Source organism: Petaurus breviceps, unplaced genomic scaffold (assembly GCF_028583685.1).
Source record: "Petaurus breviceps papuanus isolate PSGF00001 unplaced genomic scaffold, PetGlider_PUasm1.0 207, whole genome shotgun sequence".
In the NCBI taxonomy this organism is placed as follows: Eukaryota; Metazoa; Chordata; class Mammalia; order Diprotodontia; family Petauridae; genus Petaurus; species Petaurus breviceps.
In genome coordinates this window covers 24,560,410-24,579,243 of record NW_027185850.1, presented here as the reverse complement: position 1 = coordinate 24,579,243, position 18,834 = coordinate 24,560,410, and the positions used below count along the sequence as shown (strand labels likewise).

General features: G+C 43.7%; 1 protein-coding gene across 9 annotated transcripts in view; it reads left to right on the top strand.

Annotated features, from left to right (window-relative positions):
- LOC138164988 (oxysterol-binding protein-related protein 9) overlaps positions 1–18,834 on the top strand; it is a 161,575-nt gene that overhangs the window by 38,364 nt on the left and 104,377 nt on the right. For 6 of the 9 annotated variants that reach the window (XM_069093016.1, XM_069093013.1, XM_069093015.1 and 3 more), the window contains one exon: positions 12,491–12,569. The exons of the other annotated variants lie outside the window; for them this stretch is intronic. In XM_069093016.1, the coding sequence (XP_068949117.1) occupies positions 12,491–12,569 (79 nt within the window). The remainder of the gene's footprint in view (positions 1–12,490; positions 12,570–18,834) is intronic. 9 annotated transcript variants of the gene reach the window in all.

Below are 18,834 nucleotides of genomic sequence, written 5' to 3'. Positions count from 1 at the left end.
TGATGTGATTTCTGATGAGCTTAATCTTGCAGGTGGCAAACTTTTCCTTTTAATCAGTTTCTAGGATTCGCCTTTAATATAATCCACAGACCTCAAACCAAAAACAATGACCTCTGTATAACTTGATTATTCAGGAATACAGTTTGGTGTTGTCTAGATACCAATTGTGACTATGGGGCTGGTTGTGTAGCCTCACTGAAGTCTCAGGTAAGTCCTAAGCTATAAGATATGGACAAGATGACTTCCCTCATGAACAAATTGCAGGTTGTGCACATTGCTGTCACATATGGTATCAGAAGGCTCGACTCTATATATTTTAAATATATTTTTTACTGATGTCTTTTATTTTTTGCATCATCATAATTTTTCCCAGGATCCCTCCTGCCAGAGAGCCATCCCATATTACCAGTGGGCTTTTTTAAAGACAAGGGGGAAAAAAGGGAAAAATCAGGAAATACAAATGAGGAAACTGATGCTCAACAAGATTTAGAGTTTTAAGAGGTTAAATGATTTGCCAGTAAGTGTAGGCAGAATTTGAGCCCATTTTTCTTCTAGCTTAAGTCCAAAGAGCTTTTCTATGGTGTTTTGATGAACTGTCATAAGAAATATGTAGGTGGAGACATCTGGCCAGTTGGAAACAAAGCTCTGGAATCGAGGAGAGAGGCCTTGTGCAGCCACATAGAGGCTCAGGGACTTGGCCAGATCATACAGCCAGTAGGTGTGTGAAGCACTGTTGGAAGCCAGGCCTTCTGACCTGGAGTCAGTCCTCTTGGGACCTCGTTTTACAGGTGAGGAATCTGAGGAGCAAAGGGGTAAAGGGCTTTGCATAGGGGCCAGTAAGGATCTGAGAGAAATGATTTCTCTCTTGTATTTAATAACCAGTTACTGAATTAGGACCAAAGTTTCCCCTTTTCTACTTCCTCATTCAGAAATCAACCCATACCGGTTGGTTATTCAGGCAGAGTTTGAAGTGCTGGGCTGATCCTGAGAGGGGGAGCTCAGATCATTGATGGATTCCAGCTGCTGTGGTTTACTCCCACAAGTCTGCGGAGATGAGGATTCTCCTTTTTGTCAGACATGATAGGAGTGTACAGGTATTCCGTTGGACTAAAACTGAGTGATCCCAGTCATGTGCCCTAGTAGCTCATTAGAGTGAGCCCACCTCTCAGTATAATAGTCTTCTCATTACTTGTTAATCAGAGTTGAGTTCTACCCTAAGGAACACCCACTCTTCCAACGGCATCTAGGCATTGAGTGGTTCCGTGAGGGGTCTTTGGTCTAAGAAGGACAGCCAAATGACCATCCTTTTATTAATAGTATGCTAGCATTATTAATAAAATGATTACCCAGAAACTATGTCTCTCAAACATCTATACATGACAAGTCAAACCCAGGTCTTTCTGACTCTGAGTCTGGCAGTCTATTAATTGGAGGGGAAATACAGTAAAAGCAAAGAGATCCAGATAAAATGCTGTGAGAAGTCACAGGATAGATGAGTCTGTCTGTCTCTGTAGCAGGATGGCTTCATGGGGGAGATACCATCTGAACTAGGCCTTAAAAGGAATCGAAGAATGTCAGTGAGGGGAACAGTGGAGGGAGACCATTCTAGTGACAGGAGATGTCTTTTGTAAACACACAGGGCTGTGAAGAGGCAGGGCCTGGATCCTTGCTTTGTTGCATTGTAAACTCCTTATATGATAGATCATTAGAAGAAGAATACCTTGGGAAGGTAGCTTGGAGAAAGATGGTGGAAAACCTTGAATGCTAGGAGAGAAGCTTGAACTATATACAATGGAAGACAGAAACCATCGAAAGGGTTTGAGCAGAGAAGTGACATGACCAGGCCTTTCAGCAGCACTATGAAGGATGGAGTTAGTGCAGGAATGAGAGAAGGGATTACAGTAGTCTAAGCAGGTAGTAATGAATACTGCCAGTGTCCCGGTCACCAGACAAGACAGGATGGATGTAAAAGATACTGCAGAGGCAGAATCAATAGGACTTGGGAAGTGAACCTTTCCTCTCCCTCAGCACCTCAAGCTGAAGTGTCTGGTGGTTAGGGAGATAGTCTGGTGTCCCAGGGGTCTTTTCCCTAGACAGTCATTTTTGTCATTGATTTGGAAGGAGACACACAGAACAGGGAGGGAAAATTGATATGTTGAATACTAGAATTGAGATTAAAAATGATCTTAACAGGCAAAGGACCCCGGGCCCAGACCATCCTAAATGAAATTTAAGATGGACAAACATAAAATCCTCCATTTTTTATGTAGGATTTACATATAAGAAATTGATTGTGCAAGCATGTGATAGGGGAGACAGATCACAGAATCTGAGTTGGCCAGGGCTTTAGAGACTGCCATATCTAGTCCAGCCTGCACACTTATCCACCACCTACTTGACTCTCAGTTATCTAGCCCTTGCAGCCCATTTCACTTGGGGAAGTGTTTCCAGCTTGCCTGTCTCACCTTCTAGCTGTTGTTTCCACGGCAGTTCTGCCCTCTGGGCCAAGAAGAACAAGCCAAATCTCTCTTTTCAGTGACCGGCATTCTGATATTTGTGGACAGTTGTCCTGCCCACCCCCTACCCCACCTCAGTCTTCTCTTCTCCAGGCTTTATCTGTTCCTCATATACCATCATGGTCACCCTCCTTTGGAAGTTCTTCCAGTGATTAGTGGACTTCTTAAAAATAAGAGCTAGACACAGTGTGTCTGAGTTAGGGCTGAAGATGTTGGGATTATTATCTTCTTATTTCCAGAAGACACTGTGGTGTGATGGACAGAGAGCTAGCTTTGGAGTCAGTTCAGGCCTAGGTATGTGACTGTGGTCTAGTCACATTGGCCCAGGCAGCCCTCTCAAACTACCATCTCACACAGGAGATGATGCCACTTGTTAAGTGAGTCTTAGATCAAGGAAATGAGAGGTTTCTTCCTGACCCTTTTTGCACTCTCTGAAAAGTCTTTCAAGGCAGGTTAAAATCCCATTAGCTTTGTTGGCTGCAGTCTTGAACTGTCAACTCATTGAACTTGTTCCCTCAGACCCCTAGATCTTTCTGCTGAAATGCTGACTTGTCATTTCCTACCTCTTCTGTGTTCTATTTGTGAAATTGAGTTTTTTTAACCCAACTGTAAGCCTTTTCTATTTATGCCAGTTAAGTTTTTTAATCTTTTAGATTCAGGGAAGAGACTTGTGGAACAGGGAGAAAATGGAGCATGAGGGGCTAGAGCTGGGTAGTTCCAGGGAAGCAGACCCTGACCTAATATCCCTGAGAGCCCCCAAATCATCAGTCAGCACTGTGTACATTGGGCATGTTCAGAAAGCACAGGTGAGGAATGGGAGTCTCTGGAGGAATCCCCCTGGGTAAGATTGGGGATGGTTATTATAAATTAGCAAGCTTTCATTAAGTACTTTTTGTGCTAGGCACCAGGGATATGGAGACAGAGTGATTATATTCTAACTGGGGAGACAACATGTACATATATCAGTACATACAGAATAAATATGCACAAAACTGTATATCAACAAGGGGTGTGTGTATGTATGTGTGTTGTGTGTGTGTACATACACACATTGAAGATCAGAGAGAGAAGTTGGGGTGATAGTGGAGGCATTCTGCTGAGGAAGACAGGAGAGAGTGAGATCAAGCCTACACACAGAGGGATTTGCCTTGGCCAGAAGGGCCACCTCTTCATGTGAGACAGGTACAGGAGGAGATGGTGGAGATGTCAGAGTGAGGTGAGATGAGGAAAAAGAAACATGAGGGAGCTCTTGGCAAATGACTTTGTTAGTGAAGGACTAAGCTGAGTCTTACTCTAAGCAGGAGAAGATCTTGGCAGGCTTGGAGAAGAATAAACGGTTTAGGAAAGTTTGATGTGGTGAGTGGGAGGGCATGTGGGCAAAGGTGTGACAGGATTGCCTTGCAGCAGTGAGGACCCATTTGAGATGATGGGACATAGAATAGTAGTGGATGCCCAGTAAGCACCTTCTGTGATTTTTCTCTAGCTCTCTTCTAAAATTCTCTTGGAGAAGTCAGCCCAGATAGGATAAGCTCTCGAGAATGAAATTCTGAAGACTTGAAGAGAAATAATTCCAATGAGGAGAGAGGGGGAAGGGAATAGGCATTTAGTCAGCACCTACTGTGTGCCGGGCATGTTATCTCATTTGATCCTCACAATAACCCCGGGAGGTAGGTGCTGTTTCCATTTAACAATTGAGGAGTTGATCGACTTGCCCAGGGCCACAGCTAGTATGTGTCTGAGAGCAGATTTGACCCGGGCCTAGCGCACCATTCGCTGTGCCACCTAGAGGGCTAAAGAGGCAAGGAGCACAAAGAACTCTTCAACCAACATAGGTTCAAAAAGACATTTAGAGAAAATGGCTTCCTCCACATAGAACTGGGGAAGGTTCAGGGATGGATCATTTAAGAGCAAGCGCCTAGAAAGGGTGTCTGAGCACAGTGAGTCCTTGTCTCGCGTGCGTCATCTTAAGGGCCTGCAGCTGGTGGCTTGGAGGACAAGGCCTCAGGGGTGTCTGGCTGCTGGCTGCTAGTATTCGAAGGGCTGGCCTCTGCAGAAGGGCATCAGTACCTTTACTTTGGCCCCAGGGGGCAAAACTAGGAACAGTGGATAGAAGTGTCGGAGAGGAGAATCTAGACTGATGTCAGAAACACTTCTTAATAGTTAGAGGGGCCCCAGCCCCTTTTCGTCAAGGGTTTTAAGCAGAGGCAAGACAGCTTGGTGGCCTTCATTTTCGAAAAGGACCATTGACATCCGGGGTGATGTCTTGACTTGAGCATGAATTGGATTTAAGTGAGGCAGAGCTGCACAAAGTCGTCTGCCTCACTTTCTCTTCCCAAGTCATTGAAAATCAGTGGCAGGACAAAAGTCAGGGCGACTGGCGATGGCCTGGGTATGGTGGGGAATCCTGGCAGCTCTTGGATGTCTGCCCAAACTCCAGGCTTTCCATGGCACCTGCTTCTCCACCTTCGTGGCTCATGTGCCCATTCCTCCAGGGGAAGTCTTCACATGCTACTGTAGACTGTGTAGACATCCCCTGGACTCACTGCTGGGGTGTTTTTTACCAGGGTGTGGCTGGTGCTGCTATGGAGGTGGATGAGCAGCCCCAGTACACACTGGCAAGATAACTGTTTGTCTGGCATACAGGAAGGATTTCTTTTTGGGTGTAGGTTAGCTTAGATGGCTGCTAAATCTCCACATGCTAAAGTTTTGTGATTCTTTGAGCTGTGCTTGAGGACTAATAACAGTAATAGTAGTAGTGATAATAGCCTACATTTGTTCATATAGCACTTTAAGGTTTGCAAAAAGCTTTTCAGAATAAACAGAATAAATTTTGCCCTCAAAATAACTCTGTAGTATGGTGCCCTATTTTACAGATGAGGAAACTGAGGCAAAAAAAAAATCTGAGGTTGGACTTGAATTCAGGTCTTCCTGACTCCAGGCCCTGTATTCTAGCCATTGTGTCACACCTAGTTGCCTCACACTATTGCCTGATGTTGTTGTCCCAGCGTGTAGAAACACACAGTGAATCGATGAAAGGAGCAGAATAGTGAGCTTCCTCAGGAAGGTTATTGGACACCAGACTGCCCAGCTCCCCCATCCCTCCACCGTGCTGATGGGGTGAGCTGCAGATGGATGTTCATTACTGCCCTCTAGCCACTCATTCTCTCTGGTCATCTCTTCTGTTCTCTTTACAACAGCTGCTGCCCGTGCTCTCTTCTCTTACAAAGCCACCTGTATCGCTCCCTCACCCTTCTGGCCAGTCAGAGATGGAGTGCCTACTCTGTATGGTATTGCCTCCTGTTGGGCATTGGTGCCCCTGCCCTTTGGCGCTCTTTCTGTCTCCGTGCCATCTGCTTCTGTGAGTTTCACAGTCATTAGGAGGCTGACTCCAGACCTGATCTCCCTCCCGATAGCCTTTGGTCTTGCTTCTGCAGCTGCCTGCTGGCCACCCTGTCCCTGTGTTTCTGTAGAATGTTCCCAACAGAACCCCTGCCCCTCTCCCCCAGACTCAGCCTTCTTGCTTTCCCTGTCTCTGTGGCAGTTACATCATCCTTTCAGTCACTTACTTCCCTAACCTCAGTGTCTCCCTTCATAGCATCTAATGATTTTGTTGCCTTCCATGGCCAGTCATGAGCTTGGTTTAGTCATTTCCATTTCCCCAACATTTTTCCCATCCAATGTGTTCTTTCCAGTCATGGCCACCACTGTAGGGATAGGGAGGCAGGGAGAAAGTAAGCATTTATATAGAGCCTACTGGGGCTGTGAGGTGGTACAGTGCTGGGCCTGGAGTCAGGAAAACTCATCTTCATGAGTTCATATCTGCCCTGAGACACTGAATGTGTGACCCTGGGCAAGTCACTTCACCCTGCTTGCTTCAGTTTCCTCATCTGTACAATGAACTGGAGAAGGAAATGGCAAACTACTCCAGTATCTCTGCCAAGAAAACCCCAAATGGGGTCACAGAGAGTTGGACAGGACTGAAAAATGACTGAACAACACCAAAAAAGTGTTTATCACCTGCCAAGCACTGTGCTAAGTGCTTTACAAATATGATCTCCTTTAACCCTTACTACATTGCTGTTATTATCCCCGTTTTACAGTTGAGGAAACTGAGGCAAACAGATTAAGTGTCTTGCCCAGGGTCACACAGCAAAGTAAGTGTCTAAGGCTGAAATTTGAACCCAAGTCTTCCTGACTCCAGGCCCAGCTCTCTATCCTCCGTGCTGCCCAACTGCCTTGTCCAGGCCTCTTTCTTTAACCAACCCTACAGTACCCTGGTTTGGTTTCTTTTGCATCCAGTCTCCTTGCTCCAGTCTGCCCTTCACACACCTGCCAAGAATGGTTCTGACCTTGATAGTTCTTTCCTTGGAAGCCCTTTGATGTCTAGCTCCAGACTATTTTTCTAGGTTGATCTCATGTTATTCCCCTTTATGAACCATTTGAGCTAAACTCATCTATTTTCTTCTTGTCTTATGTGGTACATTCCATTTCCTCCGTCTTTGATTTGGTAGAGCTGTCCTCTGAGCTTGAATTGTTTATTTCTGTATTTATTCTTCAGGGTTCAGTTCAAGAGCCATCTCTACTGGGCCTTTCCTGATTCCCCCAGTTTTTAGCCTCCCCCCCCCGCCCCCATCATTTTGCATTTATTCTGTGTATATCCTGTATTTACTTTTCTGTGAATTAATTCCTTGTTCTCCTTAGAAAGCTGTAAGCTTCTTGAGGGCAGGGACTGTCTTGCTTTTGTCTTTGTCTCCTCGTTGCCTGTCCGTGCCCTGTTTGATGTAACAGTACACATTAAGTAAATGCTAGTAGATTGATTAGATAAACATCTGGCAGATGTTATGTACTTGCGGTTGTCAGAAATCAGGACGACTAGAGAGACCAGAGAAGGTCCGCTGAACTCGCCCTAGGTCAGGGGCCTGCCAAGCAGCGACAGACCACAGTGCTCGAGATGCTGTAGCGTGATGCGGCCAAGGGAACCGTCCCCAGAGCCTCAGCTTTTACTCTCTCTGTGCTCACACAAGCACATTGCAGCCCTTTCACAGCCTCATCCTTGACTCTCTGAGAGCCTTTCCTAGAAGATCTTCCCATTGCATTGGAGGCCTTTTGGTATTTGTAGACATCATTGCTGCTGTGAGACATCACAGGGCTGCTGTGAGAATCGAGTGGTGGAGCACGTGGAAAGCTGCTCTCGTTGTCATTGCTATTTCTGTGTCATCATCCGTGTCACTCCCACGTGTGCAAGCACGCCAAGGCTCTTCCTCTTTCTTTCTTAGTAACCTTCTCTGTTTCCGTGGGTTTGATTAGCTTCTGTATCATCGGCACAGCGTAGTAGAGAGCTGGCTTGTAAACCAGGAATACCACGTTTCACAGTCTGCCTTTGATACATGTGTGAGCTAAGTGGGCAAGCCACTTAACCTCAGTGCTCTAGGCAGCTGTCCCTCATCCAGTCCATCCAGTCCATCTTCCACCCAGAAGATCTGGCCATTCAGTAAATCCTGGTCTCTTCCTGATGCTTCTAGGATCAAGTATAAAGCCCTTAATAGCCTGGCCCCTCCTGCTTCCCAGTCTTCTCCCACCTGACTCCATCCATGCTCTTATGGGTCCTGTGAGGCCAACCTCCTGATGCTCTTCCATCTCCCGGCTCCACATGTTTTCACTGGCCACCCCACTTGCTGGTACTGCCTCCTAGGTCTGGGCTTCCTTCAGGTCTCGGCTAAGATTCCATGTCCTGCAGGAGCCTCTCCCAGCCCTCCTTGATCTTGGTGCCTTCCCACTTCATCCCGTCTGTCTCGTTTGTATGCGGCTCTTGCCTCCCATGAGATTGTGAGCCCTTTGTGCCTGGTACAGAGTAGCTGCTGAATGAGTGCTAGTTGACTGACTGACTGACTTACTGTCTAAGACTATACATTTCAGAAGCATCATTGGATTGCTTCAGGAGAGGGCATTCCTTTAACCAGTGAAATCTCAGCTCACACTTGAGCTTTCCCTAATCTTTTCTGTAATTAGCTCATCATTCTCAGTTTCTGGCCCTAGTCTTTCTCCCAAGCTCTGGTCCACCATGGCTTAGTGCACCCTGGACATTTTGAACTGGATGTCCTGTAGATATGTGAGACTTTAACGTGTATGAAATTGAACTATCCTTCTCCAGTCTTCTCATCTTTCCTTTTGAGGGCACCCCCATCCTCCCAAGTCACCTGGGATCGAAAACCTGCTACATCCTCAGCTTCTCAGCCTCCCCTCATGTATCCAGGCTGTTGCCAAGTATTTCTCCCATTTCTGAAGCACTGCTTGTTCTAATCCAGTTTTCTTTTTGAAATACATGCTGTTTCTCTTCACTCCTGCAGTTTTTTGCCTCCTACCTCAGTGACAGCTCTTACTTGACTAATGTTAACAGAAACAATTTTTAAAGTGTGAAAGAGGCCTTAAAAAGCTTGAAGTGATATTGTTGACATCTGCAGTTAGTTACTAGTGACACTCAGGTTGCCAGTTGATGACTGATTGAGTGCTGCCGTTTTCAGAGTATATCCCTAAGTTGTGGACAAGAATGCAGTGTTTGGTGAACTTTCAGAGAGCATTGTAGCCAGTACAGAACCACAGTGTCGGAGAGTTGGAATGGGCTTCAGTGGCTACCTACTCCAACCCAGGTATGAAAGGAATCCTCATTACTTGTGTGACAGATTATCCAGCCTTTGCTTGGACAAACTCCAAGGAAGGGGAGCCTAGCAAACTTTAGGTGATCTTGTTCATTTCATGAAATCATGCAAAATATATTACTTCTTAGCCATGCTGTAAAAAAAAAAGACAAGAAAAATAAAGTGAAAAAAATATGCTTCAATCTGTATTTAGACTGCAGTTCTCTCTGGAAGTGTATAGCATTTTTCAGCTTAAGTCCTTTGAAGTTGCCTTGAATTATATTGATCAGAATGACTAAGTCATTCATAGTACAATGTTGCTGTTACTTGTGTGTACAGTGTTCTTCTGGTTCTGCTAACTTCACTTTGTATTAGTTCGTATAAGTCTTTGTAGGTTTTTCTAAAACTATCCTGATTGTCCTTTCTTACAGCACAATAGTATTCCATCATAGTCATATGCCACACCTTGTTCTGCCATTCCCCAATTGATGGGCATCCTCTCAGTTTCTAATTCTTTGCCACCACAAAGAACTGCTATTTTGTACACAAAGGTCTTTTTTTCCCTTTGATCTCTTTGGGATACAGACTTAGTAGTGGTATTGCTGAATCAAAGGGTATGCACAGTTTTATAGCCCTTTGGACAAAATTCCAAATTGTTTATCAGAATGTTTAGATCAGTTCACAACTCCACCACTGGTGCATTAGTGTCCCAATATTTCCACATCCCTTCCAACCTTTGTCATTTTCATTTTCTGTCATATTAGACAATCTGATGGGTGTGAGCTGGTACCTCAGAGTTTTAATTTGTATTTCTCTAATCAATAATGATTAGGAATATTTTTTCATATTGACTGTAGATATCTTTGATTTCTTCATTGAGAGACTCCCTACTCATGTCCTTCATTTATCAATTGGGAAATGGCTTATATTTTTATAAATTTGACTCAGTTCTCAATGTATTTGAGAAATGAGGCCTTTATGAGAGAAGCTTTCTATAAATTTTTCTCTCCTAGTTTCCTGCTTTCCTTCTAATCTTGGCTGCATTAGTTTTGTTTGTGCAAAAAATTTTAAATTTAGTAATCAAAATTGTCCATTTTAGTTCCTGTGATCCTTTCTATTTATTGTTTAGTCTTAAATTCTTTCCTTGGCCATAGATCTAACAGATAAAAATTTCCTTACTCATCTTGTTTGCTTATGGTATCACCCTTTATGTCTAAATCATGTACCCATTTTGACCTAATCTTAGTGTATGGTGTCAGATGTTGTCATACCTAGTTTCTGCCAAACTGATTTCCAGTTTTCTTATCAATTTTTGTCATATGGCGAGTTTTTGTCTCAAAAGCTTGGATCTTTGGGTTTATCAAGCACTAGATTACTATGGATGTTTACTTCTGTGTATTGTATACCTAATCTATTCCACTGACCTACTCTATTTCTTAGCCAGTACCAGATTGTTTTGATGATTACTGCTTTGTGGTGCAGGAAGCTAGGACTTGTAAGAAGCAGGTTGGGGAAGGGAGTATGTCCTAGGTGTTGGGGATGGCCAGTGTGAAGGCACTGAGGTAGAAAGTAGAGTAGCAACAAAACAAAACCACCAGTTTGGTTGGACTATGGTGAACATGATGATGGCCTGTTGTAATGGTTAGAGAGAGAGAGAGAGAGAGAGAGAGAGAGTGAGTGTGTGTGTGTGTGTGTGTGTGTGTGTGTGTGTGTGTGAGAGAGAGAGAGAGAGAGAGAGAGAGAGAGAGACGTGGTCAGATGGATGTTTGAAGGAAGATCCTTTTGGTGGTGGTGTTGGGGGTCATAGCTGTGTAAGTGCAGAGAAAGGATCATACAATAGAGAGGTAAAGACAGAAACAACGTGTTTTAGCAGTGAGCCAAATGTAAAGGGTGAGTGTGAGGGGGGCACCAAGGACCACATTGAAGTTGCAATCCTGAGTGATTGTAAGGATGTTGGTGCCCTTGACTTAATAGGGCAGTTCAGAAGATGGGGCATGAGTTTAAGGGAAAGAAAAGAAGCTCTCTCTTCCATGGACAGAGGCTGATATGCTATAGGCCAGGGCTTCTTAAACTTTTTCTGCTCAAGAACCACCCTTCCACAGGTTAAGAAGCACTCTGTAGGCAATTCTATGGATAGCTGGGGCTCCAGAGACAGAGGAGGGTTGGGTATATTTGCTAAATCTGGGCATTTGCCATCATGGAGATGAAGATTAAGACCAGTGGGAGCCATGCTCAATATGGTGATGGGGTAGAAATATGAGACTGGACCATGAGTTAAGTGATTAGGTTCTTTTCTGCTGCTGGTTCTGATTCTGCTGACTTCACTTTGTAATAGTTCATATAAGTCTTCCCAAGTTTCTCTAAAATTTGATTGTCATTTCTTATAGCACAATAGTATTCCATCATAGTCATGTAACACAGCTTGTTCAGCCATTCCCCAGTCGGTGGGGGCCTCCTCTGCCGCTGACAAGGAGATCACACGGCCGCTGGGACTAATGAAGATAACCTTCTCCAGTCCTCTTATCTGTACTCAGGCAGTTATAGAGATAGAAATGGTACAATTTGAAGTGATTTGAAGACTATTAAAAGTGGCATCTGAGTAAATGTTGTTTGGGACATACGATAGGTGGACCCCAGACAGGAAGTATAGTGTGTGTTCCCCTGAGCCCCTCAGGGTGTGGGTAGCCAAGGGTCCAAAAGCCTTTAACTAGTGACTCTGCAATTCAGCTACCTCAGCCTCCCTGCTCCCTTGGCCCTCACAACACTTTTTACCTTCGGTCTCCTTACCACTCCCCTTCTCTCTCTCTCCCCCAAAACCCCAATTAGTCCATATTTCTTTTTCCTTTTTTGAAAAACATGCTGTTTGTTGTCTGGCTGGCAGCTGGGAGCTGGGTGCTTCTGACTGATGGGTCTTTTAGGGCAGTGTTGATTTTGTTTTGTAGTTTTGCTTTGGCCAACCCTGTCAGCCTCACTCCCTGACGGCCTCAAGGTACTCTCTTGGGAGCCTTTGCTGTGGAGCCTCCTTTCTTGTTCCCCTCTGCCTTTCCCCAGAAGTCTCTGTTGGCTGCCAGTTAGTTACAGCTGTTTTAACCAAGCAGACTGGGGATCTCATATCTTTCTGTTGTATCCCCTCCCCTCTTTCAGACATCTCTTCTCCTCGTTTTATCTGGAGAGTAGCTCTGATCCCTGAAACAAAGCCATTGGCTCAGCTTCCTCTGTGCAGAGGATCCCGTTGGCTCCCGGCTCGTCCTTGCCGTTTAGCATTCCTGGGGTGTCGTGGCTGGGGATGTTGCTGATGTCACCGCCTGTCTTATCGGGATTTTGCTCTTTGTTTCACAGGGAGCTGTGATTGGTATAGACGATGAGGACGACAGCACCTTCACAATAACTGTTGATCAGAAAACCTTCCATTTCCAGGGTGAGCTGAAAGAAGAGATTCTTTCTTTTCATGGTCCCACCTGCAGGGATCCTGGGGGGGGGGTGCTGGCTGGGCGCCTTGAATATTTCTGCCACAGATACTGCGTAAACGATGAGCCCAGGGCGGGGGGAGCCTGCTGACTGAGGAGGGGCTGCTGCTACTGCAGGGTAGGCTGGCTCCTCCACCATGGCAGCATATGGATGTGGCGGAAAAGACTGTAGCTTTAAAGGCAGCAGTGGGCGATTAAAAATTTAAAGGATAAAATCAGTCGAGGGGGAGAATAATGGGCTGCTGCTGGCTTGTCTCTCTGGGCTGCTGCTGATGCTGATCTCCTTTATCCAGGAGAGGGATTGTGCTTCTGCAGGGCACGTCTGCAAGACTAAAGGCTGCAGTTCATGTACAAACTTGAGACGTAGTTGTGTTGGAGGGGGAGGCCGAGTCCGACTCCAAGGTGGTGATTTGCTTCAAGGACTACAAGCTTGCATTCATTTCATCTCCATTTCTGTGTCTTGTCCGCCAGCCGTCATTTCTCTGCTCCTATCCTTGTCCTCTTTCCTTACGCCAATGCCCTCTGCCCCTGCTATGTTCCGGCATTGCATGCTTTGGCTCTCCGGTAGAAAGGGTAAGGTCCTGGATGATCATTCTCATTTCATGTTGCTATGAGCATTGGGGACCAGTCCCCAACCCTGCTAGCTTCGGGCTTCTGTTGAATTGGCGCTTTGCCTATCAGAATAGCATCTCTCCACTATTAACAAACCCTTCAGGAGTATCACAGTCGGAGGGTGGGGGTTGTTTGACTGAATGCATGATTTCTGCCCCTGAGGTGGTCTGCAGGATAATTAGTCCAGAGTCTTGTTTTCTACTGTGAGAATGTTGTGGTGATGGTGTAGGTGTAAGCTCTTCTAGTTAGTTCACATTGAATGGGAGTGTCCCAGTGTCCATTGTGTTCTGGAAAGTGAAAGCTGTGTGTTCTCCAAAGGGCCCTTTCACTAAGATCCTGGTCCTGGCTTAGTCTTGGGTTCGGGAGTACTTGAATAACAAGGCTACAGCTTGCAGCCATAGTTACGTCTCTGCCAGGACTGAGCCCCGTGTTTTTCTATCCCTCATCTGTTTCCCTCTGCCAGATCTTTTATGAAAGGGCCAGTTCTTGATTTTTTTAAGAACATATGTTGAATACGTGCTGAGCATTTCTCTACAAGAAGACCTCAGTTGATTGAAGTTGGTTGCTTGAGTGGACCTTGAGTGCAGGTGTGGATGCAGGTGAGGACTGTCTGACTGCAGTGTGGCATCTGCTCCTCTGCGGTTACTAAGGCAACACCCCTTCTGCAGCTCTCATGTGTTGTGTTGTGGGATTATGTCAGGAGCACAGCCCTCTGGAGGAAAGGCCAATTGCTGCACCTTTGGGTTTAGATAGAAGGCATTTTTCCTGCCTCATCCCTCCTTTACTCCTTGGCCCCATTCCAGTGACTTCTGGGTAAAAGAAAAGACCAGCTTCATATATGATGATGGCTATAAGAATTGATTCAGGCTTAGAGATGTATCAGAGACTCTGGAGGTCCGCCCATGTCACTCCGTCAGTAACGAGGTGTGGATGTCTGCTTGAAGCTTTGTCCCCGATGATTGTAGGATTCACAGCAGCATACATAGCTGGAGACTGGGGAGGTGTGAGGGTAGGCAGGATTTCTGATTAATGGCAGAGATTTTCTTATTAAGGATGATGCTTGCATCTAAGCAGAAATCTTTATATGTTTGAGGAAGAAAACATTGAGATGCCCAACACATTTTTCATTTTTGGTTTGTAATATGGCTTTGGTTGAAAAGATCACAGCTGGAAGAACCTACAGAGGCCATACAGTATAGCCCCTGGCTTTATGGATGGGAAGACTGAGGCCTAGGTCACATAGGTGGTCCAGGTCCTCTGACTCCAGAGCTAAGACTCTGGCCCCTTCACTCCAGTTGGATTAAATGGGTGTGCAAGTTAATGAGCCTCATAGTATTAAATGTCCTGTCCTCATCTTTTTGAACAAGAAGCATTATGGTATAGTAGAAATGACCCTGGTCTTTGAGTGAAAAGACCTGAACTTGGGTTTTGACTTGGAGGCATGTGAGGCTGTGGCCTTGAGCCTTTCATCTCTCTAGGCCTCCCTCTGCTCACTTGTGACATCGCTTGGACATCCACACCAGGGCTGAAGTAACAGCAGGAAAAGAAAGGTGCTAAATGTTTTCTCTAGAACCCTGAGCCAGGGTTATTTAGAAAAAAGCAAAAATTGCCAGTTGGTAAATGTCAGGCTGGGCCTTCTAAGGCCTGTGGTCATTTTCATCAGTCTTCCTCCTCCTCTTCTTTCTCTCTTTTTAAAAAAATTTGTTTGTTTACTTTTAGTTTACAGGATTCAATTCCACAATTCCTTAGTTTCACATTTTGTCCCCCTCCCTCCCCACCCCCACCATGGCGGCATATAGTTAAGTATAGGATCTGTAAATACTTTCACATTATACATTAGTCAAGTTATAAAGATGGATTGTATCAGATGGGATGAAAAATGGGAAAGAGGACATAAAACCTCACTTGGGGCTCACTTTGAGAAGTGTTCTGTGATTTGATCAGATGAGACTCTGGGAAGCCGTTGTTGAGAGCCCCCCAGCTTTGAAAAACCCAGATGTTGATTTGGTATGGATGTAATGGTTGGACAGTTTGGAAACCTGTCTACTTGATCTGTTTCTCTGTCTTGATAATTCTGTCTGTATACTCTGAAGTTTGGGGTGCTGACCTTTTTCCCCTGAACTAGGTAAATGATACATATTTGACTGATTAAAGTAAGCTTGTTAACCAATTTTGAGTTGCTTTCCTTTAACAAAGCAGATCTAAGAGCCTGTGTTGGCAGCCACCCTGGGGACGCTGGGGTGCTTGCTGCTGCACCATATTTGTGTCATAAAAAGAATTTGGTAGGACTCCTTCTTAACTAATTTTCCCAAATAGTTTGTAGAGTATTGGAATCAGTTGTTCTTTAAATATTTGATAGAATTCACTAGTAAATCCATCTGGCCCTGGGGATTTTTTCCTAGGGAGTTGACTGATGGCTTGTTCAATTTCTTTTTCTGAGATGGGTTATTTAAGTAATTTACTTCCTCTTCAGTTAATCTGGGCAACTTGTATTTTTGTAAATATTCATCTATTTCCCTAAGATTGTCAAATTTATGTGCATACAGTTGGGAAAAATAATTCCTAATTATTGTTTTGATTTCCTCATCATTGGAGGTAGATTCACCCTTTTCATTTTTGATACTTATAATTTGGTTTTCTTCTTTTTTTTATAATATTGACTAAGGGTCTATCAATTTTGTTGGTTTTTTTTTTCATAAAACCAGCTCTTAGTTTTATTTATTAATTCAATAGTTTTCTTAATTTCAGTTTTATTAATCTCTCCTTTGGTTTTCAATATTTCTAATTTAGTATTTAATTGGGGATTTTGAATTTGTTCTTTTTCTAGGTTTTTCAATTGCATGCCCAATTCGTTGACCTCCCTTTTCTCTAATTTAGTCATGTATGCACTCAGGGATATAAAACTTCCCCTAAGAACTGCCTTTAATGCATCCCACAAATTTTGGTATGTTGTCTCATTATTATCATTCTCTTGAATGAAATTACTGATTGTTTCTATAATTTCTTGTTTGACCCAGTCATTCCTTAGGATTAAATTGTTTAATTTCCAGTTAGTTTTTAGTCTGTCTTTCCATGGTCCTTTATTGCATATAATTTTTATTGCATCATGATCTGAGAAGGATACATTTAATATTTCTGCCTTACTGCATAGAATTGTGAGGTTTTTATGCCCTAGAATGTGGTCAATTTTTGAGTATGTGCCATGAACCGCTGAGAAGAGAGTATATTCCTTTTTATCCCCATTCAGTTTTCTCTAGAGATCAATCATACCTACCCTCTCTAAAATTCTGTTTCCCTCCTTAACTTTTTTCTTGTTTATTTTGAGGTTGGATTTATCAAGTTCAGAGAGGGGGAGATTAAGGTCTCCCACTAGTATAGTTTCGCTATCTATTTCTTCCTCTAATTCCTTTACCTTATTCTCTAGGAATTTGGATGCTACACCACTTGGTACATATATGTTAAGTAATGATATTGCTTCATTCTCGATGGTGCCTTTTAACAGGATATAGTTTCCTTCCTTATCTCTTTTAATTAGGTCAATTTTTGCTTTTGCTTTATCTGAGATAAGAATTGCTACCCCTGCTTTTTTTAATTTAGCTGAGGCATGATATATTTTACTCCAGTCTTTTACCTTTACCCTGTGTGTATCCCTCTGTTTCAGATGTATTTCTTGTAAACAGCATATTGTAGGATTATGATTTCTAATCCATTCCGCTATCCGTCTCTGTTTTATGGGAGAGTTCCTTCCATTCACATTTACAGTTATGATTATCTGTTTCTTTTCCTCCATCCTATTCCCTCCCCTATTAATGTTCATATTTTTCTCCTCTTCTCCCTTCCCCCCCTTAATAGTTTTCCTTTTGACCACTGCCTCCCTCAGTATTCCCTTATCAGCCCTCCTCCCTTTTCCTCCCTTTCCCCCTTACTTCTTCCCTCCCTACTAACCCCCCCCCTTTCATAGCCCTTTCCCCCTCCTACTGCCTGTAGGATATTATTATACTTAATGAAGTATGTTATTTCTTCTTTGCACCAAGAGTGACAGGAACAAATCTCATGCTAAGCTTCTCTCCCTTCCCTCTTTCCCTCTAAAATGATGCTTTTTGCATTTCTTCTCCATGGAGTCCTATGCTTAACTGGTTGTTATTCCCTCCTTGTACCAGAACCAATGAGGGAAATGCTCATATGATTCCCATCTCCCTCCCTTCTTTTCCTTGGCTATACTGTTTTTATGCCTCTTTGTGTGGCATAATTTACCCTTTTCCACTTCATTTCCTTTCTTCCATTGCAGTCCCTTTGTAGCCCTTAATAAGATTTTTTTTAATTGTCATTTTGTATATTTTATACTCATACCCTCTACTTGTCTATAACCAGTTTGCTCTTATCAAATAGCAGGGTGTGTGTGTGTTTTCCTTGTTTACCTTTCTAAGTCACTGTTGCATCTCGTAATTGGAGGTTGAATTTTCCATTGAGTTCTGGCTTTTTTATCAGGAAGGTCTGGTACTCTGTTATATCATTGAATGACCATCTCTTTGCCTGGAAGAATATGCTCAGTCTCACTGGGTATGTGATCCTTGGTTGTAACCCGAGCTCTTTTGCCCTCCAGAAAATTGTATTCCACTGCCTCCGATCTTTCAGTGTAGAGGCTGCCAAATCCTGTGTGATCCTTACTGTGGACCCTCGATATTTGAATTGTTTCTTTCTGGCCACTTGAAGTATTTTCTCTTTTATCTGGTAGTTCCAGAGTTTGGCCACAACATTTCAAGGACTTTTCAGTTTGGGATCTCTTTCAACAGGTGTCCGGTGGATTCTCTCAATTTCTATTTTACCCTCAGGTTCTAGTATCTCAGGGCAGTTTTCCTTAAGGAGCTCTTGGAGAATGTTGTCCAGGCTCATTTTTTATCATGACTTTCTGGTAGGCCTATGATTCTCAGATTATCTCTCCTGGATCTGTTTTCCAGGTCAGTTATTTTATCTTTGAGGTATTTTACCTCTTTTCCTAATTTTTCATTCTTGTTGTTTTGTTTGACGAATTCTTGGTTCCTCATAGAGTTATTTGTTTCAATTTGGTTGATTCTAGTTTTTAGCAAATCATTTTCCTTGATTAATTTTTGGAGGTCCTTTTCCATATCATACACTTTTCTTTTTAGAGAGATGTTTTCTTTATTATAATGTTTTTCTAATTCTGCTATTTTGGTTTTGAGAGAATTATTCATTTTGTCTTCTATCTCTCTCATTAGGCTTTCAAAGTTCCTTTTGATCTCATCTAGGAGAGCTTTCTGTGCTTGGGACCGGTTCCCTGTTGATGTTTCAGCTGTGGGTGTGGAGTCCACATTGTCTCCCTCTGAGTTTGGTTCCTCTCTCTGAGGATAGTAGGTCTCCAGAGTCTTTGTAGTCTGCTTTCTACCCATTTTGAGACAGGGCCCTAGCCACGCCCTTCCTCTAGGGATCCCAATCCTTTACTGTAGAGGGTTTTGCCCTGGAGCAATAGTTATTATGTTTTCAGGGTCAGAGGGGGGGTGGGTTGGAGCAGGCGAGGTTCACTCTGTCATCCTGGTCTTTGGAGGTCCTGATAGGGGCTCTTTTTTTTTTTTTTTTAATTTCTGG